The 21,386-nt window shown below is 44.2% G+C and overlaps 1 protein-coding gene across 1 annotated transcript; it reads left to right on the top strand.

Moving 5' to 3' along the window:
• Positions 1 to 1,668: 1,668 nt before the first annotated feature.
• LOC139453401 (cytosol aminopeptidase-like) lies at positions 1,669 to 20,657 on the top strand. The gene is made up of 13 exons (XM_071235081.1): positions 1,669 to 1,773; positions 3,255 to 3,367; positions 4,200 to 4,363; positions 8,677 to 8,745; positions 8,940 to 9,054; positions 11,495 to 11,659; positions 12,246 to 12,526; positions 13,480 to 13,568; positions 14,139 to 14,241; positions 16,126 to 16,205; positions 17,278 to 17,427; positions 17,981 to 18,074; positions 19,173 to 20,657. Exons 1-13 carry the CDS (start codon positions 1,675 to 1,677, stop codon positions 19,232 to 19,234), a joined length of 1,584 nt encoding a protein of 527 aa, XP_071091182.1. The 5' UTR covers positions 1,669 to 1,674; the 3' UTR covers positions 19,235 to 20,657.
• Positions 20,658 to 21,386: the final 729 nt, after the last annotated feature.

Genomic DNA, 21,386 nt, shown 5'->3' with positions numbered 1-21,386 from the left:
AGTGATTGACATCATGAGCATCGATCCACGCAATTGGGATCGATGACATGCATCAAACCAAGTCAGCGAGCCTGACCACCCGATCCCGTTAGTCACCTTTTACGACAAGCATAGTCGCCTTTTACGGTAAGCATGGGTTGCTGAAGACCTATTCCAACCCGGATCTTCACGGGTATACACAACTTGGATACGATGACATGCATCAACCAAGTCACTGAGTCTGACCACCTGTCCCGTTTGTCGCCTCTTTCGACAAAAAATGGTTGCTGAAGATCTTCTCACATTTCGAGATATGTGAAGAAACGCAATGTTTATGTTTCCCTTTATAGCCGAGGGTGGATTATGGTACTATGTTAGTGAGTTGGGTTTATATCACAGTGTGTCAGCTCAATGTGGGAGGAAAACCCGAAGTAATGTAGGTAATGTTTGGGTGTGGTGCTGGCAAACTAAGGATCATAATCTGGACGAATCAGAGATTCGAACCTACGACCATACGATTCCGGTACACCCGAGGAACATGGCACTGCAAAGTGAAGTGGTACGTCTCGCACATCCGGGCAGTTCCTGCCTCCTATACATACATAGATTATTTTGCGTTATCAGCTAGCGGTACGAGGTGAACTGTTTGTTCGTTTTATAACGCCACATTCCTTCAGCTATAAGACGACGTTCTGTAAATAATCGGGTCTGAACCAGACAACCCAGTGATTGATATCACGAGCATCGATCCACGCAATTGTGGTACTATTTTATACATCAACCAAGTCAGCGAGCCTGACCACCAGATCCCGTTTGTCACCTTTTACGACAAGCATAGTCGCCTTTTGCGGCAAGCATGGGTTGCTGAAGATCTATTCTACCCCGGATCTTCACGGGTGAACTGAATCAAACTGATGTTTAGTGGAATGAATAGTGACGTAGCCCGGAGTACAGAACAGTTCTGTGCATTATGTAATGTAAAGTTGTAAAACAGAAATATATATTGAAATAGGCTATTTGTTGGTGAAAAATATTTTTTCACGCGAAAAAACAATAACAAAGGCAACAACCAGTCCCGGGGAATTGCTTTAGATCAGTGCTCCTTTAAGTGTTAGTTGTTTTAGAAATATCTTGAACTCAGTCCTGACAGCAATTATTGATTGTTTGTATTTTTCCTCCTTCCTCTTTGCCAATAAACTATTTTCCAAGAAAAACAGTAAAAGAAAACAAAACATTTGTCAGGCTTTAGGAACGGTTTAACATAGCGACGATAAAATCAACAAACAAGCAAAAAGACATGATGCTAAATATTCTTTACGAGTACTCAAATCACTATGGAGACAGAGAAAGTCTAGCTGTCCAGCTCCTTACACACATACTCCTGTCGAGAGCTTGAGACGGGCACACAAGCTCCTCACAGCGATAGTACGTTCCCGGAGCTCTCTATACAGCAATTTCTTACGAACAATTTTACAAAATAAATCACTTGACTCGACACAAAGACACCACAAATATATATATATATTGAGTACATATGGGGTTAGAGGGCAAATTTCAAGATTCCTGTAATGGCCGCGCCCACACTGGTGGCAGCGATGTTCCTGAGAGTGTAACGAAGGTGTCACGCGCTGGGAAGGAGCTTGACGGGCACATGCTAAAGGGACGTAACTCTAATCTCATCTACTTCAGTAAAAGATGGTGTGGGTTCGAGTTTCATCACTTCACCGGCCAGTGTTAAGAAACTTTTGTCATTACAAAGCTCTTTCTCGAAGCTTTAGTGCAACGATATCTAAAGTAAGTATATTAAAGGAGTACAGACGCATGTACTCTAATGTTATGAATTTTGAAAGAGAAGCAAAAATTATAGGCCTATCTTATTCTCGAAAACAGACCTACACTGACCATAGAATATGTAAATCACAGTTTAAAAAGTTGTAATTGTTAATATTGCAGAAATTCCAATGTATATAATTATGAGCCAGCTTCTGGGATTATTACATAGTGAAATAGTGTGAAATAAATACATTGCTAGATTCAAGTGACAATTATATATAACATGAATCAAAGTAAAATATTATCTGGCCCATTTGGTTGTTCAGACAATAACATGTGTGAAATAAATGACTCAACATGTCATTTCTTGGGAAAGTGTTATGATGGGTGACATTTTCTGTTGGCCTTTTGGGATGACATCGCTAGTTTACCACCACTGTCGACAAGTTGTGTTTTTCCTGTGTCAAGTGATGATATATGTTCCTTATTCTTGTGGTACTTGTAATATCATGGATATATCACCAAAACAAAAAAATGGGTAATGTTGTCCAAGTTTTCTACTTGGTGTCAGCAATATTCTTGTGGCAAACAGAGAAGGTTTTGATCTATGGAGGTACGTATGTCGTTGGTGATTATGGATAGGACTCTGTCATGTCACTAGGGGGCACGGGTAGCCCAGTCGTCTAAGTCGCTGCAATTCACTGTGCAGAGTTGCGTCCACTGGGCACGCCAGAAACCTATGATTGTGGGTTCGAATCCCAGTTCGCCCCGATTATGTTTCTAGGTTTGTCAGCACCATACCCGTGCTCGTGGGTTTCACTGAAGTGGTAAACGTCTGAGACCTGCATCACTTCACGCCGTTATATAACTGGAATACTGTTAAAAGCGGCGTTAAATCAAACTCACTCACTTACTCACTGCAGTGCAAAAACCAACATAGGAACATATGGGACTCGAACCCGCTATTCTAGTCGCCTATGGGACACAATTCTGCATTGGTGCAAAGCCAAATGCAGCATTTAGACAAATGGGCAACCGTTCCCCACAGAAGTGACATTCATCATGACCACTCAAGTAGTTCTGACTAATGATCATTTAGCATTGTGTTGTTGTTGGTTTGTTGTTTAACGCCGCACTCAGCAATATTCCAGCTATATGACGGCGGTCTGTAAATAATTGAGTCTGGACCAGACAATCCAGCGATTGATATCATGAGCATCGATCCACGCAATTAGGATCGATGACATGCATCAACCAAGTCAGCGAGCCTGACCAACCGATCCCGTTAGTCGCCTTTTTCACAAGCATAGGCACCTTTTACAGCAAGCATGGGCTGCTGAAGACCTATTCTACCTCGGAATCTTCACGGGTCATTTAGCATTGTGACACATTAAGTATGATGTAAGCTACATACATGTACATGTTTTCTACATGGATGACATTATTTCAGAGATTCTTTCATGTTTCTTGTAATGCCTGTTGTCATCTTTGTGTCACTGCAGCATAGGGGTGTGGTTGTGGGTGTGTACGAGGAAGGTGAGGGGATCCAGCTAAGTCAGGCAGGGGAGACAATCAACAAGCAATGTGGCGGACAGTTACAGCGCCAACTGAAACAGTGAGTGATGTGCAGTGCATGTACCAATATGTTGTTACCAGTAGGGGAATACCAACTGCAGCAATAGAAACTAACAGTTTCAGTCCAATCGTCCTTATGATGACAACGTATAGCCAAACCCTAAAAATGGCAAATTTCTACTGGTCCTTATGATACCTTGGGCAGTTTGGCAAGGACTAAAGGACTAGTGCCAATTTCTATCCCTGCCAATTTTTGTTCTTGTGCAGATATTCTGGGTAATTTTGCCAAGATCATGAAGATGTAGGGGGGGTAATGAGGTCATTTGTTTTGCTTGGTTTCTGGAACCGTTGACCTTCAAAATCGGAATTATGGAAGAAGAAAAAATCATAGTGTCAACAGTAAAGATCGCTTTGACAATAAAGACAATCCTAGGACTAAAAACAGAATTATTTCCCACAATAACCCTTACCTATTGTAGCTGGGGGCACAGGTGGCCCAGTAGTTTAAGGCGCCACAATTCACTGTGCAGAGTTGCGTCCCTTGGGCACACCAGAAACCTACAATTGTGGGTCCGAATCCCGGTTCGCCCCAATTATGAATCTAGGTTTGTCAGCACCATACCCATGCTCGTGGCGTTGAACCCAAGTCACTCACTCAGTCACTTACTCACTCACTTAAATAATCCTGTACAACATGGTACAATGCATTGTATTTTTTTATTTTTTTTACCTACCAACTACATTTTTCACTTTTTAAATCCGTAACACTCCAGTCTGATTCTGATTATTTTCTGGTTTCCATGACGAAGTTCAAATCAATGAAAGGTGTGTAACTCATGAACCATTTGTATTTCACCTGATCCGTGTTTCAGAGCTGGGAGGAAGTTGAAGGCTGGCAAGACCCGAGTGTTGTTCGGGCTGGATGAGGCGGGGTTCTCATCCGTGGCCGTGGTGGGGGTGGGGAAGAAGGGCGTCGGCTACAACGAGCAGGAGCAGGTTGAGGAGGGCCGGGAGAGGGTCAGGAAGGCTGTTGCAAGTACGTTGTCATTCTTTACACTTGTACAGGGGGGCATACCTGGCCCAGTTGTCTATGACACTCTAAAAAGTGGGGCGGTTGGGTAGCCTAGTGGTTAAAGCGTCCGCTTGTCACGCCGAAGACCGGGGTTCCATTCCTTACATGGGTACAATGTGTGAAGCCCGTTTCTGGTGTCCCCCGCTGTGATATAGCTGGAATATTGCTAAAAGCGGCGTAAAACAATACTCACTCGCTCACTCCTCTTAAAAGTTAGAGTCTCATTTCATAGGACGCCTTATTAAGTATGGTAGTTAGGGTCGTCTTAGTTTATGATTGCTTTGTGGAACTGGCCCTGGTGCTGATATTAAATGATTAAGAAAAAACAATGTTTAATGCTATCACTCTGCATCTCTCATCATAAGATGTTTGTGATAGTTGCTCTAAAGAGGATTTTCAGGCTGCTTTAGCCAATTCCTCCTTTATTTCTTTCAAATTATTGAGTTCCCTATTCTCCATAAAGTGGCGAGAAATACATATGCGTAGATTGCAATACTGTCTGAAATGTTGGTAAAAGTAATTCTTTGTCAGAAGGAATGTATCTAGGTCTGCTCTGATGCTGATATTCGGGCTCTAAGTCTGCAGCAAATGTCAGTACAATTCACAAATTTATTCCATAAGTTGTATCTAATATTATGGCTTGTAGAGGTATATCACTCATAACAGGACCAGTAACGAGGAAGTGGCTTTAATTCTTAGTATTACATTATTGCATTGATATCATTTTGATTTTTAAACTGATGCTATCTCACGCTGTACATTGCATCTTTCGATCCTTATGTGGAAACGTGTTTGAACAAGGCAATGTTCCTGGTCCTAAAGAAAGACAGCTTGAAGACATTCAGCACATTGGATGTATGCATTTTCACATGATGTCCTTCTCACTTCTTCGAATGATCATTTGTCCTGGCGATCACATGGTCTGTCTCGTCCTTCAGGACATGTACCCATACCCATCCATCGGGAGCACCACCATTTCCTCTGGTTCATTTTCCAAGGCCACCGCTACCAATGGAACATGCTCCCGTTTGGAATTTCTTCAGCCCCATGGCTTTCCGTCCGTATTACCAAGCTGATAATGTTCCTGAACAGTCCTGAAGTTCCTGAACAGTCGAGAGATCGTCTTCTAACCCTACATTGACGATTTTATTCAGGCCAATGCTGAGCCAGGCATCCTCGTGTGACTTCTAGGGTTCACACAGCAGTTTCTTCATCAGCTAGGTTGGATCACCAATGATGTGAAGTCCCGAGATGACTCACACTCAACAACTCCAGTTCATCGAGGCTCTATTAGACACCAGACTGGGCATTATGTTAGTTCCTCCTGACCGGTGGTCGAAGATACAAAGTTTCTTGCCTTTGGCATTCAGACAGTTCCTCCTCTACCCCAATGGCAACAGCTGCTAGGTTTTGTGACGGTGGCCCAAACACTCGCTCAGAGATGTCAACTTCAGCTTCAACCTAACCAGTGCAGCTCTCAAGAGGGACAACTGCCGGGTCCCGATATCCTTACCTATGTCACTGCATCGACATCTTCAGTGATGGTTGGTGCAACTTCTAGAGTTAACACAGCAGCTTCTTCATCAGTTAGGTTGGATCACCAATGTTCTGAAGTTGGAGATGACTCCCACTCAACAACTCCAGTTCATCGAGGCTCTATTCAACACCAGACTGGACCAGTGCTGTCCTCCAGAGGGACAACTGCTGGGTCCTGTCTCCTTACCAATGTCACTGCATCAACATCTTCAGTGATGGTTAGTGATGTGGAATGTTTGTACCAGATCGACAAGTGACATATCAACTGCCTCAAATTAAAGGTCATTCTGGCAATGTCCCAAAGTCAGATAATCAGTCATCTGGTATATCAACTGTCTTTCCACAGCTGTACCAGCCTGGTGAACCAGTTTCAAGTTGGCCAATAAGGGGCAACCGAAAGCAATGCCGTCGGTGGAAAGGAGTAGACAGCGAAGACAGTATCCAAAAACAGCCCCCATGATGGCAGACAGGGTGCAATTGCTGTGTAAGGCCATGGTAGAGGTGACAGGTCTACCATATTTTCTTGAGTATAGTGCGCACTTTTTTTCCAAAAAACACAGCTGTGTGGAAGGGGGTGCGCATTTTACACAAATTATGAGTTTGGATGTTTTTTTCCCCCATGGAAAGACATTACCGTGAGCACGAAACACCGGAAATCCTTGCATTAAAAATCCTATAAAGTTATATCATTGGGTGTGTCTTGACCGAATCACCGGTCGATTCCAAGGAAACGTGTGTACAGCTGATTGCTGTTTCCGGCTTAGTTTACTAGAAAATACACAAGGTAATCTTAATCCCTGGATATAAAACAATGCCTAGCAGAACAATAAATACTATTTCAACGTTAAATAAACATGTCTGGTGATTTGTTATCTCAAATTTCGAATTTGTACTGACAAAGTTTCTCATCACCCGTTCGTTGGCTGGACTTCGCTGAAAGGGTACGGTGTAATTTTTTTCTGCTCATAATGTTCAAATTTCTTTTTTTTCCAAAATATTGAACCCGCTAGAGGGGGGTGCGCATTATACATGGGTGCGCACTATACTCAAGAAAATACGGTAGTTTCATGTGGACAGGAGACACACCAGCGATAGTGTAGGCTCACAGGAAAGCCCAAGGGAGGATGGAGTACAGGAGACTTCCGTGATGGTCACCATGGAAACGGGGATGAAGAGTCTCTTACGGCAGCACCAAAGTGTTTGCTCAGCCTCGAGGTAGATACGGAGCACACTAACTGGGCATAACGAGATGTCTTCATGGTCATCTGATGCATAGTGTGAGATAGGTTAAGTTTAAATTTTGTAAATTTTACATTAAATTGTATATTTATATACTTATCCTATGTCACATGCTAAATGCCCACCCGACCATCACGCATCAGATCTCCGCAAGCCTGTCAGCTGTAAGGAAGAGAATGATGTGACAGGGGTAGTAGGGTGATCAGGTCATGCAAAGTCAAAACGTACGGGATTACATTACATGACCCATTTGATTTGATGGTGACCATTGTGATGCTGGGTTGTGTTCGGGCGAAATGTTTTGGAAGCTGGAAACTTTCTTCAAGCACGTTCCCACATAGGATTGAAAGATTAAGGAAGAAATGCATAGTGTGATTAGTGTATGAATATAAAATTCAATGTAAAATTATTTACAAAATTACGATGTGTAAAATAGATTTGAAGTTAAGAAAATAAGAACTTGAAAAAGCCCTGTAACAATTTTTCCCCATTTTATCTGCAAGGGGGCCAAAGGCATTTACAGATCCACAGGAGATATCGCTTGGATAAAATGGAAATTGTTAAATGAAGTTTGTTATTATCATTATCAATATACAGTCATGCCCCGCTTATACAGACTTCAGATATCCGGAAACACCTCGGTTCTCGGACGATTTTCATTCAAAATGAAATAATTACTATATTAATTTACCCGTATATCCGGAAATTCAGTTTCCGGAACCGGACGGTCATTTTCATACACAAAACACTTAAATGCACACAAAATTGTCTCACTTATCCGGACAATACACTTCCGCTGGTGGTAATCCTTCCACTGGTGGTAATCCTTTGATTCGTGAGAAGTCAATTAACCAAGTGACACTGGGTTACGTTTGAGACGAGCTTGTTTATTGTACATGTAATCCCCTTCGATAAATATGGCGTCCATGACAGACGTTTTGAAACGTGTATGAATAAAGATTGAGTGGATGTATCTGTTTGTTCTGTCATCTGTCATGAGTTGCATAAATGAAGGGAAGTAACTCTTCCAGTAAGAAGCTGGTTTCAGTTATACGGAAATTCCTTTATACGGACGAATTGTGAAATGATGCAAGTGTCCGTATAAACGAGGCACGGCTGTATTTTGTTCCCTGAAGTATATGTAGGACTTCTGTGCTCCTTCCGTCATCCAAGATTGACTTCCACAGGAGATATCACTTGGGGGGGATCAAGGAATATCTCCAAGGAGATATCGCTGCAATAAAATTGCAGCACAATACTTTGCAGACCATTGTGACGCTATGATTTCATAAATCTCTCTGCCAATTTACACTTTAGACACTGGTTTACTGTTTACAAACTGAAAAAGTTGGAAAAAGAATAATGTTGTGTGATAAATAAAATCTCATCCACATCATCTGATATTAAAACGCGTTGCCAAACTTCTTGGCAAGCCTCAGAATCTTAAGCTTTTATCAACTGTGATAAAATGACCCTAAAGATACACAACTTCCACGTTTCAGATGGTGTGAGGCAGCTGTCGGAGGTCGGGGAGGTCAATGTTGATGTAGATCCGTGCGGAGATGCTGAGGGTATGTCTGTCTCTATGCTGGTATAGTTATTTGATAACATAATATTTGATGACTTAAGCAGTTCTGTCTTAAGGGACCATGATCAGATAAACTGGAACTACTTGGAGAATACGGAGAAGGTTATTTTCTCTCTACTGTGCATGTTGTTGATGGATTACCTCCCTTTGTTCAACTGGTTACCTCCCTTGTTTCAGCTGCTGCTGAGGGCGCCCTCCTCTCTCTCTTCTCTTATGATGAACTGAAGGCTAAAGATTCTCGCAAACCACGCGTTCATACATCGTGCTTCACAGACCACATACAGGGTGACAGGTGAGATATCATGTAATTGCATAAAGTGATTGCATCATATCAATAGTATGTCATACCCTTGATCCATCATACCCGTGAGCCGTCATATCATGAGCCATCATACCCATGGTCCGTCATACCCATCTGTCATACCCTGAGCCGTCGTACACATGGTCTGTCATACCCATGATCTGTCATACCCATAAATATCATACATGATCCATCATACCCATGATCCATCATACCCATTAGCCATCATACCCGTGAGCGGTCATATCATGAGCCATCATACCCATGGTCCGTCATACCCATCTGTCATACCCTGAGCCGTCATACACATGAGCCGTCATACCCATGGTCCATCATACCGTGAGCCTTCAAACCTATGAGCCGTCATACCCATGGTCCATCATACCTGTGAGCCATCATACCCATAGTCCGTCATACACATGAGCCATCATACACATGGTCCGTCACACTCATGAGCCGTCATACCCATGAGTCGTCATAACATAAGCTGTCATACCCATTAGCCTTCATACCCATGAGCTGTCATACACATGGTCCGTCATACCGATGGTCCGTCATACCCATGAGTCGTCATAACATAAGCTGTCATGCCCATGAGCCGTCATACACATTGTCTGTCATACCCATGAGCCGTCATACCCATGAGCCACCATACCCATGGTCCGTCATACCCATGAGCCGTCATACCCATGAGTCGTCATAACATAATCTGTCATACCCATGAGCCGTCATACCTATAGTCTGTCATACCCATGAGCTGTCATACCCATGAGACATCATACCTATGGTCCGTCATACCCATGAGCCGTCATACCCATGAGTCGTCATAACATAAGCTGTCGTGCCCATGAGCCGTCATACTCATTGTCTGTCATACCCATGAGCCGTCATACCGTGAGGCGTCATACCCATGAGCCGCCATACCTATGGTCCGTCATACCCATGAGCCATCAATCCCATGAGTCGTCATAACATAAGCTGTCATACCCATGAGCCGTCATACCCATGAGCCATCATACACATGATCCGTCATACCATGAGCCGTCATATCCATGAGCCGTCATACCCATGGTCCGTCATACCTATGAGCTGTCATACCCATGAGCCGTCATAACATAAGCTGTCATAACCATGAGCTGTCATACCAATGATCCGTCATACCCATCGTCCGCATACCCATGAGACATCATACCCATGAGCTGTCATACCCATGAGTCGTCATAACATAAGCTGTCATACCCATGAACCGTCATACCTGTGAGCCATCATACCCATAGTCCATCATACACATGAGCCGTCATACACATGGTCCGTCATACCCATGAGCCGTCATACCCATAAGTCGTCAAAACATAAGCTGTCATACCCATGAGCCGTCATACCCATAGACCGTCATACACATGAGCCGTCATACACATGGTCCATCATACCCATGGTCCGTCATACCCATGAGCAGTCATACCCATGATCCGTCATACCGTGAACCGTCATACCCATGAGCCATCATAACATAAGCTGTCATAACCATGAGCTGTCATACCAATGATCTGTCATACCCATCGTCCACATACCCATGAGCCGTCATACCCATGAGTCGTCATAACATAAGCTGTCATACCCATGAGCCGTCATACCCATGAGCCGTCATACACATTGTCCGTCATACCTGTGAGCCGTCATACCCATAGCCCTTCATACACATGAGCCGTCATACACATGATCCGTCATACACATGGTCCGTCATACCTGTGAGCCGTCATACCGATAGTCCGTCATACCCATGAGCAGTCATACCCATGATCCGTCATACCCAGAGTCCGTCATACACATGAGCCGTCATACACATGATCCGTCAATCCCATAGTCCGTCATAACATAAGCTGTCATACCCATAGTCCGTCATACACATGAGCCGTCATACACATGGTCCATCATACCCATGGTCCGTCATACCCATGAGCAGTCATACCCATGATCCGTCATACCGTGAGCCGTCATACCCATGAGCTGTCATACCCATGAGCCGTCATAACATAAGCTGTCTTAACCATGAGCTGTCATACCAATGATCAGTCATATCCATCGTCCACATACCCATGAGCCGTCATACACATGGGCCTTCATACATATGAGCTGTCATAACCTTGAGCCGTCAACCCATAAGCCGTCATACCGTGAGCCATCATACCGTGAGCCGTCATACCGTGAGTTGTCATGCACATGAGCTGTCATGCCCATGAGCCGTCATACCCATGGTCCGTCATACCCATGAGCCGTCATACCTGTGAGCCGTCAGCATACCATCAGTTGTCATACACATGAGCCGTCATGCCCGTCAGCTGTCACACCCATGGTCCATGCCTCAGCCCTGATGTGAGGGAGGCGTGGCAACAGTGTGTGGCACTGTTAAATACTTCACCCAATGTTTCAGCACGACAACGAAAGAATCCTGGCAGCGCGGTGTGACGTTGGCGGAGGGGCAGAACCTGGCCCGGTACCTGATGGAGGCACCCTCCAACTACATGACCCCCAGCATATTTGCCCGGTTGGCCCAGGACAAGCTAGGCCAGAGCCAGCAGTGTACAGTCACTGTCAGGTAAGCAGGCACATGTGTGTGGTTTGCAATGGAAGACACTGGACAACAAACCTGGTTACCCATTGCTCGTGATTTTTAATTTCATAAAAGGACATCAAAGGGGCATAACTCATTTGTCAACATTTGAGTTTAAACATGGCCACCAACTCTATCATATTGAAAATGAATTAAGCCATGTTCACCAAAGTGGTAAACGTGTAAGACCTGCCAAACTTTGCGATTTTCTAACATATTAGCTGACATGCCTTGATATAATTGGAATACTGTTCAAAGCAGCATTAGACCTCCGAAGATCCGGGGTAGAATAGGTCTTTAGCAACCCATGCTTGCCGTAAAAGGCGACTGTTTTTGTTGTAAGAGGCGACTAACGGAATCGGGTGGTCAGGCTAGCTGACTTGGTTGATGCACATCATCGTATCCCAATTGCATAGACTGATCCTCATGATGTCAATCACTGGATTGTCAGGTCCAGACTCAATTATTTACAGACCGCCATCTTATAGCTGGAATATTGCTGAGTGCAGCGTTAAACAACAAACAAACAAACAAATGAAAGCAGCATTAAACCCAACTCACTCACTCACAGGAACAAGGCCTGGGCCGAGGAGCACAAGATGGAGTCCTTCCTATCGGTGGCCAAGGGCTCAGTAGAGCAGCCCCTCTTCCTGGAGATCGACTATCAGGGCGGGGCCCCAGGGGACACACCAATTGCCCTGGTAGGCAAGGGTATTACGTTTGACAGCGGAGGCATCTCCCTGAAGCCTGGGGCTGACATGGACAAGATGAGGGCAGACATGGGCGGGGCGGCATGTGTGATGGGGGCGCTTTTGGCCACATCAAGGCTCAGGCTGCCCGTAAACATTAAAGGTAATTTGTGTGCTGGTTGGTGTTAATGCCTGTTTGTATGCTGGTGTAGCGGACATAAAAGACCACGGACCACGGACCTGATGCTTTGTCCACATGACCAAAGAGGAAGATCATGTCAGCAAGCAGACATGGTGCAAATGTGGGGGATAACTCCACGCCCTGCTACACTAGTTGGTATTTGTGTCTGGATAGATTCTTTGAACACCATGATTTTTGTCAGAGCTTTTGAAATGGGGATCAAATGGTCACTATGGTTGTTGAAAGAGCTTCAGAAATAGGGGTCTAAAAGTCTCAGTGGTTGTTGGGGGGCACGGGTGGCCCAGTCGATTCGCTGCGCAGAGTTGCGTCCCTTGGGCACGCCAGAAACCTATGATTGTGGGTTCAAATCCCGGTTCGCCCCTATTATGTTTCTAGGCTTGTCAGCACCATACCTGTGCTCCTGGGTTTCACCGAAGTGGTAAACGTCTGAGATCTGCATCACTTCGGGCTTTCCTCCCACATTAAGCTGACACGCCACGATATAACTGGAATAATGTTAAAAGCAGCGTTAAACCCAACTCACTCACTCACTCACTCAGCTGGGATAAGGTTCTGTGAAATAGATCTCACCCATGAAGGTCTGGGGAAGAATATGTCTTCAGCAACTCATGCTTGCCGTAAAAGGCGACTGTGCATGTCGTAAGAGGCAACTCACAGGTTTGGGTGGTCAGGCTCGCTGACTTGGTTGATGCATGTCATTGTATCTCAATTATGTAGAACAATGCTCATAATGTCAATCACTGGATTGTCTGGTCCAGTCCAATTGGGATCGATTACATGTATCAACATGTCAGCGAGCCTGACCACCCGATCCCGTTAGTCGCCTTTTACGACAAGCACAAACAAACAAATCAAATAGATCTTGACTGATTCTCCGATGCCATGTTGACAATGTACAACCTCTTTTTGCCAAGGTCTGATTCCTCTGTGTGAGAACATGCCCAGTAGCCGAGCCCTCAAACCAGGCGATGTCGTCCGAGCTATGAATGGGAAAACGATACAGGTACAGCTGCCTCCTCAATACCTGGATTCATTTACAATACTTTATTGACCGTCTCTGTGGTCTAGCGGTAGAGCGTCCGTCCGCAAGGAGAGTGGAAGGTCCGGGGTTTGATCCCCGGGCGCATCATACCAAAAGACGTTAAAAGATGGTACTCGTTGTTACCCCATCTGGCGCTCTGCATTAAGGGGCTAGAACAAGGACTGGTCGGCTCAGATTCAGTATACTGTGTCTGAGTTGGGTATTCATGTAAAACTGTGGCATGGTATCCCAGTGGGCTAGCACTATAAATCAGCATCAGTCCGGACTAGTACAAGCAGCCACTCACATATGTGCATGCACGTCGTTATATTAGTGCAATAATCTTAGACGCGACATTAAACCCCATTTCACCTCACCTCACCTCACAATACTTTATTGAAGGAGTAAATAAACCAACCAGCTACAAGAAATTACAGATTATCTGTCCCTAATAATATTTGTGTTTCATGTCAAAGGTCCTTTATTATTCTGATTGGGAAAATATTCTGTGGTATAAGTCATGCTGTTACAACTTGTGCAATGTTTCTGCAGGTCGACAATACAGACGCAGAGGGCAGACTCATCCTAGCTGATGCTCTCTGTTACGCTGAAACCTTCAACCCCAGCCTCATCCTTGACCTTGCCACACTTACAGGTCAGTTATCTCCCTTTGGATTCAGGGGACCAAGCTCCTTTCCAGCATGTGACACCTTTGTTACCATCCTTGTATTATTGCTAACACCTTTGTTACCCCCCCCAGTGACATCGCTGACATCTTCGTTACCATCCCGATATCATTGCTGACACCTTTGTTACCCTCCCAGTGACATTGCTAACACCTTCGTTACCCTCCCGGAATCATCGCCGATACCTTTGTTACCCTCCCAGTGACATTGCTAACACCTTCGTTACCCTCCCGGAATCATCGCCGTTACCTTCGTTACCCTCATGGTATCATCGCCGATACCTTCGTTACCCTCCGGTATCATCGCCGATACCTTCGTTACCCTCCCAGTGACATTGCTAACACCTTCGTTACCCTCCCGGAATCATCGCCGATACCTTCGTTACCCTCACGGTATCATCGCCGATACCTTCATTACCCTCCCGGTATCTAACACCTTCGTTATCATCCTGGTATCATTCCAACACCTTCGTTACCCTCCCAGTCTCAGCGCTAACTCCTTCGTTACCCTCCCAGTGTCATCGCGATACCTTCGTGACCCTCACGGTATCATCACTGCCACCAGTATGCAAACAGCCATTGAAAGAAACTTGAAAATTTTCCCTCCTACCCCAATTGTAGTGACATTTATGTTTGGGTATATCTTTGGGTATTCCATTCTAGTGAATTGTTTACGCCTTCCATCGCAGATGAATTTATGTTTGTTGGTATGTTTTAACACCCAACTTCCCCCTTGCAATCTCTCTAGACTGATTCCATGATAGTTGAAATGAAATAGAAATAGTGTGGATCTATGACAGGTGGCAGCCGGACTGAACCAGCTGTCACTGTGAGGAATCTGTTAGGGTACCCTCGTAGGTCACGTCTCTCTGGATTCAGGGAAACTCAGTCACCCCAGCAGACTGACGTTACCCCCCTTGGCGACACTACTTGTGTCTTTGCTTGTGTCGTTGTCTCCACAAACCACTATCACTACAAATGTGTAAAATGCCTTAATGTGGTCCTTTGTGCCTTGAGAGTGATAGAGGTTTGTACAAACAGGTCAGTTACCTCCCTTTGGAATCAGGGCCCCTCACAGACCAAGATCTCAAGGAATGCACACATTTCATGAGTTGACTATCAAGGAATTGGATAGTTACGTGTGACCTGTCAGATTGTGTGACATTTCCCTTATGGCATGGATTATGCTCATGTTATCACCCACTGGTTAATAAATAATCTTATGATTTGAAATAATAATATAACATGTCATTAATCTGATGATCTAGACAATCTGGTTAGGGTTGCATTTAAATTTGGCATGAATCTTTTGCTTTATGTTCTTATATGAAAAACGATCTGAAATTACTGACAACATTTTCTGTTCAAAGCCATTCTACATTGAAGGCTGTGTGATAGGGCTGGGATGAGTCCAAATTTACCTCCCGGGTACTCCCCACCCATTACCTGACACTACCTGGGTACCCGCTGTAGGTCTCAAGAGATAGGTACAAAATGTCTGATTGGGAAGTTTGACTGTAGCCCTGCACAAAATTATATAGAAGCACTTATAAAATGATCCGGTCATGCATAAAGTTGACTGAAGTTTTATCTTTATTCAAACATATAAAAGTCAGAAAGAAATGCGAACATTAGTCACTTGTAGTGTAACCATATACTTCAAGATTATCTTTGTCATGAAACAATATATCACATGACCAACCACGGGTCCGGGTAGTTTCTTGGGGGACCGAGGTCCTTCTCAGTACCAACCTGAGTACCCAAGTTCCCCGTCCCAGCGCTACTATGTGGTATTGGTGAGATACAGCATAGGGTATTAGATTCACTCACTCACTCAACCTTCACCTCCAACAGGGGCTGTAGCTGTTGCCCTCGGCAGCGGCGCTACCGCAGTGTACACCAACTCCACCTCCATGTGGGACGTCATCCACAAGGTAACTGATGTGCACTAGCTTCACGTTATTGATGAAGTAATCGTTTTCATTGATATGTCGAATCATATGTGACATCTTGTGATGAACCGTAGCTGGGAACAGATAAAATTGAGGCTGCTGAATCCTGGGCCCACTTGCACAAAACGATCTTACCGCTAAGACTATTGTAAACCTATGCTAAAGTATGGGAGTTAGATAATCTTAGCGCTAAGATCGCTTTGTGCAAGTGGGCCCAGGACACTGTAGCCACAGTATTAGATGTGTCACTTTAATCATGGTCATTTCTATTGCCAATATGGGATTGTTTCGTTGTTTAATGCCGCACTTAGCAATATTCCAGCTATACGATGGCAGTCTTTAAATAATCGATACTGGACCAGACAGTCCAGTGATTGACATCATGGGCATCGATCCACACAATTGGGATACAATGACATGCATCAACCAAGTCAGCTAGCCTGACCATCCGATCCCATAAGTTGCCTTTTTACGAGGGTTGCTGAAGACCTGTTCTACCCCGGACCTTCATGGGTCGCCAATATGGGTGAACAGGTAGTCCAGTCATTTAAGGCAGATTGGTATGTAATTGCATCACTTTGGCATGCCAGAAACCTATTATCCTAGCTCAAATCTCGGTTCAACCCGATTATGTTTCTAGGTTTGTCAGCACCATACCCGTGCTCATGGGCTTCACCAAAGTGGTAAACGTCTGAGACCTGCATCACTTTAGGCTTTCCTCCCACATCAAGCTGACATGCCGTTATATAACTGTATTATTTTCAAATTGGTGTTTAACTCAACTCACAATAAAAAAATGTTTTTCAAATGTCCAGCCTCATATCATATAGTATTAAAGAGCCAAATTTTCAGTGTGCCCACTTGTGTTTGTTAGGTGCCTGGTGGGAAAAAAATAAGTGTTCCTCCCTAAACACAAAATTCCAGCCTCCCTCCCCACTTTATAGAAAAGGGTACTGAGAAACATTGATGCTTGTATATGCAGCCTTACATACTTTACATTTCCCTGTGCCAGATCTTTGATACTAGTCTAAACTAGCATGATCCTCTATCTCAGGCAGGTACCCGGACAGGAGATCGGGTGTGGCGGATGCCGTTATTCAAGCACTACACAAATCAGGTGACCCATTGTGACCTGGCTGACCTCAACAACATCGGCAAATATTCCCGCGAAGGTGGCTCATGTACGGCTGCAGCGTTCCTGAAGGTGAGGGTCACGCACATGTTTTTTGTTTGTTTGCTGTTGTTTAACGCCACACTCAGTAATATTCTAGCTATATGACGGCGGTCTGTAAATAATCAAATCTGGACCAGACAATCCAGTGATTGATATCATAAGCATCGGTCCACGCAATTGGGATTGATGACATGTATCAAACCAAGTCAGCGAACCTGACCACCCGATCCCATTAGTCGCCTCTTACTACAAGCATAGTCGTCTTTTACGGCTAGCATGGGTTGCTGAAGACCTATTCTACCCTGGATCTTCACGGGTCTCATTTCATGTGGCTACAATGTTACGTGTACATGAACAAAGCACCCAGTGCTTGTCGCAAGAGAATAACATGGCATCAGGAACAAGCAAAGAGAGATTTTTGCACTTAAAAAACAAAAATGTCAGGACAGGATTCGGGAACTATTTTGCATTTGTTGTCAAGTCACTAAATGATATTGTTCCTTGTTTATTGTGCCTTGGTACTTCCCGGTTGAGTTTGAAGGAATTGTAAACCATCATCTAGCAAACGGTTTCATGTTTACAGGAGTTTGTGACAAACAAGCGGTGGCTCCACCTGGACATTGCTGGAGTGATGATGAACAAGGACGAGGTGCCGTACCTCGGGAAGGGGATGGCAGGTACGGGTGTCCTCATTCAGGGTCATGTTTTAGCGAGACAGCAGATACATTCTTCAATATCCTTTCTCATTCAGACTGAATTATTAAATTGTTTGATATGCATTACTTAGAAGTTGAGGGATGACAAAGTAGAGATAATTTATGTATAACAACTTCTTTATTTACTGTAAAGACGACAGTATACGAGTAGGTCTTTATAAAATTGATTCTTCTCATCAGGCCACCGCCTCCATGGTCTAGTGGTAGAGCGTCTGCCAGAGAGCGGACAGTCCGGGGTTCAATCCCCGGCCGCATCATACCAAAAGACGTATAAAGATGGTACTTGTTGTTACCCTATCTGGTGCTCAGCATTAAGGGGCTAAAACAAGGACTGGTCGGCTCGGAGTCAGTATACTGTGTCTGAGTGGGGTATTCATGTTAAACTCTGGCATGGTATCTCAGTGAGCTAGCTCTATAAATCGGCATCAGTCCGGACTAGTACAAACAGCCACACACATGTGCATGCATGTCACCATATAAGTGCAATAATCTTGGACGCGACGTTAAACCCAATTTCACCTCACCTCTCGCCAGGCTCTCATTTTCAGATAAAGTCTTGATCAAGATTTAATGGTGATGTTAGAGGTAGGATTGGTACCACTGTGTATTTAAGGTGAGGTGAGGTGAAATTGGGTTTAACGTCGCGTCCAAGATTATTGCACTTATATAGCGACGTGCATGCACGTGTGTGTGTGTGTGTGTGTGGCTGCTTGTACTAGTCCGGACTGATGCCGATTTATAGTGCTAGCACACTGAGATACCATGCCGCAGTTTAACGTGAATAGTGAACACCCCACTCCGACACAGTATACTGACTCCGAGCCGACCAGTCCTTGTTTTTGCCCTAATGCTGATCACCAGACAGGGTAACAACAAGTGCCATCTTTTAACGTCTTTTGGTATGATGCAGCCGGGGATCGAACCCCGGACCTTCCGCTCTACCACTAGACCACGGAGGCAGTCTGTGTATTTAAGGGTAAGGGGCATTAAGGAGATATTGACTGGTGTGTCTGTGAGCGTGTGTTCCTACATCAAGACTTTGACATGTGATGTTGTCAGGGCGGCCTACCAGGACTCTGGTCGAGTTCCTCAACACCCTGAGCAGACAAAAGCTGGACTGAGATCTGATGTCAGACTGACAGTGCTGCACCACCAGGGGGAGACGTCACACCATCTTGGACAAGAACTCTATCAGCACGATCTTCCTCCTCCCTTGTCCACTAGCCCTGAGCCCCATTCCTCAAAGCAATCGTAGCGCTAAGGTGATCGTAAGTCCCATACTTTAACATAGACTTACGATCACTGTAGCGCTAAGATCACTTGGAGGAACGAGGCCCTGGTCCGGAGGGAGCTGCCGTATCAGGATCATTAGTCACTGTAGAGGAACATGCAGCAGCATAATGGTGGATCATATGTCTACTGCTCTACTTCTGATACGGATAACTATTATATATACACTCGACATCTCATGAGAAACATTTGTGTGTATTGTGAAAGATCCTTATCAAAAGTGGAGGAGTATACATTCTCTTCAGGCCACAATAATTTAATTATCGTATTTTCATCCAGTTTTCTTTTAAATGCTGGAGGGGTTTTCTTTTTTAAACACAGTATACATTTACAGGAAGCTTTACAATTTGGAGGACTGGCTATGTAGTGGCCATGTATTCCTAAGTACTGAAGGAAACACTTGTAGCATGTTTTGTTTGTGTGTAGACTTGGGGTCAATAAAATGATATGAGGCAGGGTCTTTGGTATTCTGGGCTGGGGGGTGTAGAGAGGGGGATCTAACAGTTAGTTTAATATGGTCATAGGAGTAGTGATGATTAACAAGTGCCCCAACAGAGTTGTACCAGGGACACCCTTTGAACAAAGCATGAGAGTAAACATGAAAGTGTGATGTGTGCGATTGTTTCCGTGTAATAAATATATACTGTAAATCTTGAAATTAACGCGAGCGTGAATTAAATGCGAAAAATGCGAGTGATCTTTGTTCGCATTATTAAACATCACATTTATATCAACAATAAGACATTTTGGATAGGAGAAATACCAACTTAGACATATGCTGAAAACATACAGCTATGTATTCCACAACACTGATTTCTTTAGCAGCACTTGTAGTGAGTATATAAACATTGTCATTCAAACACTAATTACATCCTGTGAATTGTCACTGCTGCGGTCAAGACAAGCGTTCTACTCACTTATGTCATCACTGATCACACCTGCAAGTCCCTACAGACGCCACCCACGCAACACGGTGTCTTTGTTCTTTGCCACCGCGTCAAAGGCTGACACGATCCAGCACGCATGTATTGTTTTAGCTGAAGTACTTCACTCAGCGCTAATAAGAGATGCTATTTGGTGTGTGGTTGGATTAATGTAAGGTTGGATTAAGGTGTGGATTAAGGTGTGGATTCTTCTGTAAACCTGACAGAGGACATTTTCTTTATACATAAATCCACTGATCCTTGAGAGGAGGGGGTGTTGCATTCATTATTGAGTCGCATTTTTGGCTAGGGACCAGTGGTCGCATTCTATTGGAGACGCATTAGTTTCACGATTTACAGTATTACAGTTGTGAGTTTTGCTTCTTTTTTTATCCATTTTGAGCTTAAACACATATTATGAAACTATTTTCTTCAAGCTGAAACTTGGAAGGACAATGTGCTTTGCCATGCTTACATAATACCCTCGTGGGGATTCTCAATCTCATTAAAATCAGATCTTAGTTCTCGCTGCCGCTAAACAAAGATCTGAAGACATCCCATTACGGGTCACGTGAGAACCTCCTTTCATCCAACCAATCAAAGCGTCGCTTACCAGATCATGAAAGTGGCAGTTGGAATGCAACCTCGAAACGTTAACACCGGGTATCCCAAACGACAGTTACGGCCCATACGACTGATTCCGTCAGAATCATCGTATATCTCTCGCTTCAATGGAATAAACATTTGAACGGAAGAGGCGTTGCATGGTACGTGGGAAGCACTGCCATATAATGGCAACCATATATAAGACATTCTTGAATGTTCATTTGTTCAGTTTTCAAAATTTTAATCGAGAACTGTGTCAACATTTTTTTCAAGCATAGTCTGAAATGGAAGTCGCCAGGTTGCAACGAGTGCCGTAAAACTAGAGAAAGTTGCTTTCTAATTGGCTGATGTCGACTTCTTGTTAGTAATTTCAGTGGTCGGTCCAAGTTTGCGAAAGATCGTTCTGACATCACCTGTAAAGGGATGTCCTCAGATCTTTGTTTAGCGGCAGCTA

The sequence above is a fragment of the Haliotis cracherodii genome, unplaced genomic scaffold (genome assembly GCF_022045235.1).
Source record: "Haliotis cracherodii isolate W230 unplaced genomic scaffold, xgHalCrac1.p SCAF_9, whole genome shotgun sequence".
NCBI classification, from domain to species: domain Eukaryota; kingdom Metazoa; phylum Mollusca; class Gastropoda; order Lepetellida; family Haliotidae; genus Haliotis; species Haliotis cracherodii.
The sequence above is the reverse complement of the archived record's forward strand: the minus strand, read 5'-3'. Positions and strand labels throughout refer to the sequence as shown.